Here is a 6,434-nt window from a genome sequence, read left to right on the forward strand (position 1 = left end):
AGCCCTCTTTTAGGGCTTCCCAGACATCGCCCCATCTCACCCTGACAGTCTCATTAGGTCATCCTTGATGTAGATGAGTTCACACACGTAAAGCACCTCATTGAGAACCAGCCCCTAGTCAGAGTCCAGCACGGAGTAGAAGTTCCCAGAACAATTCTGGGAGGCAGGTGTCACCGTGTGCTCTTTTTGTTTTAGAGCTGAGGACAGCAAAGCTGAGGATAATTCAGTAACTTGCCCACAGATAGACAGCAGATCAGGATCGGAACTCAGGTTTCTCAGACTCCAAAGCCCTTACCCTCTGCATTTATTTTTATTTTTATTATTTTTTTAAAATTTATTTCTAGAGAGAGAGAGAGCGTGAGCAGGGGAGGGTCAGAGAGAGAGGGAGTCACAGACTGAAACAGGCTCCAGGCTCTGAGCTGGCAGTCAGCACAGAGCCCGACGCGGGGCTCGAACCCACGAACCGTGAGATCATGACCTAAGCGAAAGTCGGACGCTTAACCGACTAAGCCACCCAGGCGCCCCTACCCTCTGCATTTATAGTTTTACAAAATGCAGGGGCGCCTGGGGGGCTCTGTCGGTTGAGCATCAGACTTCGGCTCAGGTCATGATCTCACGGTTCGTGGGTTTGAGCCCTGTGTCGGGCTCTGTGCTGACAGCTCAGAGCCTGGAGCCTGTTTCAGATTCTGTGTCTCCCTCTCTCTCTGACTCTCCCCTGCTTGCTCGCTTGCTCGCTCGCTTACACTCTCTTTCACTCTCTCACTCTCTCTCTCAGAAATAAATAAAACATTAAAATATATTTGTAGTTTTACAAAATGCAAACCATACCATCTAGGATATTCAGAAGTGGCTTCTTCCACTTAAAGAATATAGCCTGAGAACTTCCCTACATCCTGAAGATTCTTCAAGCGCATGGCTTCAATAGCCTCACAGAATTCGCAGGGATGAATCACATTTTACTTAACCAAGTGCCTTAGGCTGGTCATTTACAGGGCGGAGGTTGGGGGTAGGGGGTGCAGTCCCAGACCAGGTTTGAGGCCCAGGAACACCATGGGAAGTCTCAGACCTACTCTGGGGCCAACTGTGGGCATCTTTTTCTGATTTCTGTATGTGGGTGGTCCCTCCTCACATTCACCTGGACATCTGTTGGAACTTTCCTTACTCATCTGTGGGACTGGACATCTTCCCTCCTCACCCAGCATGCAGGGTCAGGAGAGCCTAACTGATGCTCCCTGCCTGCTCCCTCTTTTCTCAGACCTTGTATTTCCACCAGCAGTTGGCTCTAGCTGCCTGGAGTATTTCATACAAAGGAGACTTTCATTCCAGCACTTAAACTTAGAGATTCAAGGGCTCCTGGTGGCTGTTAGTTAAGTGACTTCAGTTCAGGTCATGATCTCATGGTTTGTGCGTTCAAGCCCTGCATCAGGCTCTGTGCTGACAGCTCAGCTGACTGCTTTGGATTCGGTGTCTCCCTCTCTCTGTCCCTCCCCCACTCACACTCTGTCTGTCTGTCTCTCTCAGAAATAAATTAAATTAAACTTAGAGATTCAGTTTGACATAGCAGGCATGTATGTATGCATGTACATGGATAAAATTTCCCGGTCTTTTTGATAATAAGTACAACAAAAAGTTCATGTAACGAGAAACCCACAGGTATACACTATAAAACATAAATCATAAGGAAGTTCTAACCGCAGCAATGCTTCTGAACCTTTTCTCTTCATTTGTAACATAGTGGAGATAATTCTATAGGCAACCTTTTGCACTTTATCCTATGATATGGACACGTTCCCGTATTATTAAAATTCCTTGTAAACACTGGTTTTATATATGTTATCATATGAATTCACCAGATTTGTTTAACTGTTCCCCATTGATACTCCTTTCCACGGTTGGGGGGGTTGGTCTACACCCCCACACACGTGCATGCACACATTAGTATTTTTTTTTTTTTGAAGAGCTTTAAAAAATGCAGTGGCCTCTGATTTTAATCATGCAATTCTCTTTGATTTCTATCTTGGATAATTAACGATACTTATATACTTAAAAAACTAGGTCTATCTTACCTTGCTCCTGAACCTTCTAATAGAGCAGGGTAATTATCAGAGGTTCCCTCCCCCTGCCCTGCTGCCAGCCTTGACCTAATCCAGGGCCTGAAGCAAGTTCAGGGAACCTGGATAGGGAGCTTTTTTTTTTTTTTGGAAAGGACGCCCGCCCTGGCATGAAGGGTGGGTGCTCCCAGCCCGCGGCAATGGGGGCTTCGTCAGCCGTGTCACTCTCCGCAGGCTTGGAGCTGCCTCGGATCAATTATGCTTACAACGGGAAGCCCTACCGCTATGTCTTCGCGGCCGAAGTTCAGTGGAGTCCCATCCCAACCAAGGTACCAGTCCCTGTGTGACGTGGGCTGGCGCTCCCAACAATGATAGCGTCCACCTAAGCTCTAGGATCTCAGACTGAGTGACCTTGATCAGAAAAGGGAGGTCATTTAGGGGGCAGCAGGCAGATCAGAGAGTGAGGTCAGTTTGGGACAGAATACAGAGAAAGCATTGGTAGGCCAGCCAGGATGGGGAGCCATACCTGATGGGCTGAAGCTCGGGGAAAGAGGTCACGGCTGTGGCTCATCCACTGATTTCTCTATTTAGCAAGTTTACTGAGCACCAAGCATGTGCTACACTGTGTAGGCACTGAGGATATGGAAGTGAACAGGGGGGCCCCAGTCCCTGCCTTCAAGGGACTCACCCTCTTGAGCAGAGGGCTGAACCTTGGAGCATTCATTTTGTTTTTTTAAACTACAATTTGTTGGACATTTACTGTATTCAAGGGGCTATACTATGTGTTGGACAGATGTCACTTGTCTTTAATATCTTCATTTTTTATAATAAAATGGAATACCTTTTTTAGAAAAATGCAAACAGTGAAAAAACATACAAAGCAAACAATTAAGGTTCACACACAAATACACACACACCCCTAGCCACTCCCCACTTACCCCACACCCAAAGGGAAAACAGGTCTGTTAGAGATTAAGAGAAGTCCAGGGACTTGCACTTTTAAAACAATAAAACGTTCATAGTGTCCTTTAAATGTTTGCATTGAATACACTAGTTTATTTAACACACACAAAAGTTGCAATGTAGTACCAAATTTTAAAAGAATTCAGTGTATAGTGCTAGCTATGGTGTGGTAAGAGGATCTCTGCTTACAGGTGGAGGAAGAAGCCAGCTGCTTTCATTTCTGCTTTCATACAGACCCCAGATAGATGACGTTTGGGGTCTCCGCTGGCGGGGCTTACTCCCCCATGTCTGTGGGCATTGATGCCATGTGTTCGCAGAGGATGAGCAGCCTCTCTAACCAGTCACTCACATGTCTCTCCTCTTTGGATGTACAGATCCTGAAATATGATGTTCTCACAAAGTCAACCTTAAAATGGGGACAGGAGCACTGCTGGCCAGCAGAACCGCTGTTCATCCCCATGCCGGGTGCCAAGGACGAGGATGACGGTAAGACTCCAGGAAGGGGAGCCCCCGCTTGCTGCATTCTGCTTGTGATCACCCCCAGTCAGAGACGTCGTTTGGAGGCAATGACCCTCCCTCCACACACCCCACGTCACACTGCTGGTGGAGGGAGGCTTTGAAGCCCAGGTCTGTCTGAGTCCAAAGCTGTGAATTAGGGAGTCCCTCAGAACACCCTCACTGCTGACACCAACTGCAAGTTCACTGGGCTTCGATCGGATTCACAGAACACACTGAAAACTGTTAACAGTTGTGGTTTATCACAGTGGAAGGATGCAGATTGAAAGAAAAGAGGATCATGGGACGGGATCCAGGAGAATTCCATTCATGGAGCTTCTGGTTGTCAGGAGACCATGGCCCACCCCAACTCCAACAGTATCCATGGAATATCACCGGCCAGGGCAACTCACCCAAGCCTCAGGGACAGAGTTTTGTAGAGGCTTGGTCATGTACACATGGTTGGTTGGCTGTGTGGTTGATCGTTAGCCTTCAGCCCCTCTGCAGGTCAAGCTGACATCCAAATCACTTTGCTAGGATAGAGCATCAGGGCCCCAGGTAAATAAAGATATTCTTATGAGGCAGGACATCACAGAGGCTTAGAGGTCACCTCCCAGGAGGAAAGGTTAGACCTCCCTTTTGGGGACATTAAATTGTTTGCTACACAAAGCCCACTTCTTTTCCACTTGAAAATTGATTGCAATGGCTGGGACACTGTTTGTTTGTTTGTTTGTTTGAATATAATTTATGGTCAAGTTGGTTGAGCAATTCTTAACCATCTCTAAGTATGCACCTTTTGCCCGGAGCACCTGTAAATGCACATTTGTGGCCCACCTCTCTTTTTATAGATTTCCACATGACCAAATGGTCCTTTTCCTCCTTGATTCTGCCTTTGCCCCAGAAATCCCTGCACACATTTCTGGGGATGCTAAGGGGGGGCAACCAGAACTATGGGTGGGCCTGCCCACACCTGCAGGAGAGGGTGAGCTCCCCCACTGGGCCTGCCAGCTGCTTCCCTGAGGTGAGAAGGAGTGGTTTTCTGCCTGGGCTGTGTCTTCCTCCTAATCACGCATGGCATGGCACACAGGCAGAGGGGACCCCAAGTTGCTGTCATCTCTGAGGTGGAGGAGTGTTCATAGCACCTCGTGCTGAGGCTGGCCTCCCACTGGCTGGGCCAGTGCTTCCCCTACATTCTCTTGTGGGCAGGGAGTGGCACTGTCTTCATTCCACCAGAGGAGAGGCTGAGAAAGTGATGTAATTTACCTACAGCCACACCCCCGGTACCTACAGAGTTAGGATTTTAATCCAAGCCAATCTGACTTCAACTATGCTCAACCACCCTGAAGCCCAGGAGGCTTTGGGAGGACTCATGAACAGTTGCTGCAAGTTTATGGGCATTCTTTTATTTAATCCTACATCCCTTGAGAGTGAATACTTAGAATATTTCCATTATTTTTTTTACAAAGGGGAAGGCCGAGGCTACTAGTGTGCTGTCTTGGCCATAAAGTGAATTGGGCTCATTCAAATGCCATTGAGTGCAGCTAGTCTGAGTCTAGCTAAGTGCCATGTATTAGCCTCAATCAGCCTCGAAACTGATTCTCTATAATCAGACTTTCTTTTTATTTATTTATTTATCTCTTATGTTTTTGTCCCCCTCCCTGTTTATATATTATATTTGCTTCCTTTCCCTTGTGTTCATCTGTTTGGTATCTTAACGTCCTCATATGAGTGAAGTCATATATTTGTCTTTCTCTGACTGACTAATTTTGCTTAGCATAATACCCTCCAGTTCCATCCACGTAGTTGGATGGCAAGATTTCATTCTTTTTGATTGCCGAGTAATACTCCGTTGTATGTATATACCACATCTTCTTTATCCGTTCATCTGCCTATGGACATTTGGGCTCTTTCCGTAATTTGGCTATTGTCAGTAGTGCTGCTATAAACATTGGGGTGTGTGTGCCCCTTCAAAACAGCATACCTGTATCCCTTGGATAAGTCCCTAGTGGTGCAATTGCTGGGTCATAGGGTAGTTCTATTTTTAATTTTTGAGGAACCTCCATACTGTTTCCCAGAGTGGCTGCACCAATTTGCATTCCCGCCGGCAGTGCAAAAGAGATCCTCTTTCTCTGCATCCTCACCAACATCTGTTGTTGCCTGAGTTGTTCATGTCAGCCGTTCTGACCGGTGTGAGGTGGTTCCTCATTGCGGTTCTATTTCCCTGATGTTGAGTGACGTTGAACATCATTTCATGTATCAGTTGGCCATCTGGATGTCTTCTTTGAAGAAGTGTCTGTTCATGTCTTTTGCCCATTTCTTCATTATGTAATCAGACTTTCTAAATAGTAGTCAAATAGCCATTCTTCAATGCACACAGTATTTTACAAAATGCTTTCATGATTCACCATGCATGAGATCGTCCTAGCAGCCCTACGAGGGTAGTGAGGATTATCCTTCCTCTGAAGAGGAGCTGACTAAGGGTCGGGGAGGTAAAGGGACTGGCCCCCAGCGGGGCTGGAGCCAGACCTTCTGGTTCCTAGTTCCCCAGCCTTTCCCTCCTGCTCACACAAAATATCAAATTCGCTTTCCTTTTGTTCAAAGAGGACAGGGAGATACAGCTGAGAAACTTATCCCTCCAGCTGGAGGAAGTTCAAGTCTGTACTTTCACAAAGTGTCTCTTTTTGTTTCCCCAAAGGAATTATCTTATCGGCCATTGTGTCTACTCATCCCCAAAAGCTGCCTTTCCTGCTTGTTCTGGATGCCAAAAGTTTCACAGAACTGGCTCGTGCATCCATTGATGTAGACATGCACCTGGATCTCCACGGGCTATTCATCCCGGATGCAGAGGGGGATACAAGGGAGCAGGCCCCTTCCCAGGAGCAGCGGGACAGGGCTCCAGACTGCCCCACGGCCCCACAGACCTGA

At 47.1% G+C, this 6,434-nt stretch overlaps 1 protein-coding gene across 1 annotated transcript in view; it reads left to right on the plus strand.

Annotated features, from left to right (window-relative positions):
* BCO1 (beta-carotene oxygenase 1) overlaps positions 1 to 6,434 on the plus strand; it is a 39,228-nt gene extending 32,794 nt beyond the window's left edge. Inside the window, exons 10-12 of the mRNA XM_077754210.1 lie at positions 2,286 to 2,380; positions 3,389 to 3,500; positions 6,205 to 6,434. Coding sequence (XP_077610336.1) covers positions 2,286 to 2,380; positions 3,389 to 3,500; positions 6,205 to 6,434 — 437 coding nt within the window. The remainder of the gene's footprint in view (positions 1 to 2,285; positions 2,381 to 3,388; positions 3,501 to 6,204) is intronic.

The sequence above is a fragment of the Crocuta crocuta genome, unplaced genomic scaffold, assembly GCF_008692635.1.
Source record: "Crocuta crocuta isolate KB4526 unplaced genomic scaffold, BGI_CrCroc_1.0 scaffold61, whole genome shotgun sequence".
NCBI classification, from domain to species: Eukaryota; Metazoa; Chordata; class Mammalia; order Carnivora; family Hyaenidae; genus Crocuta; species Crocuta crocuta.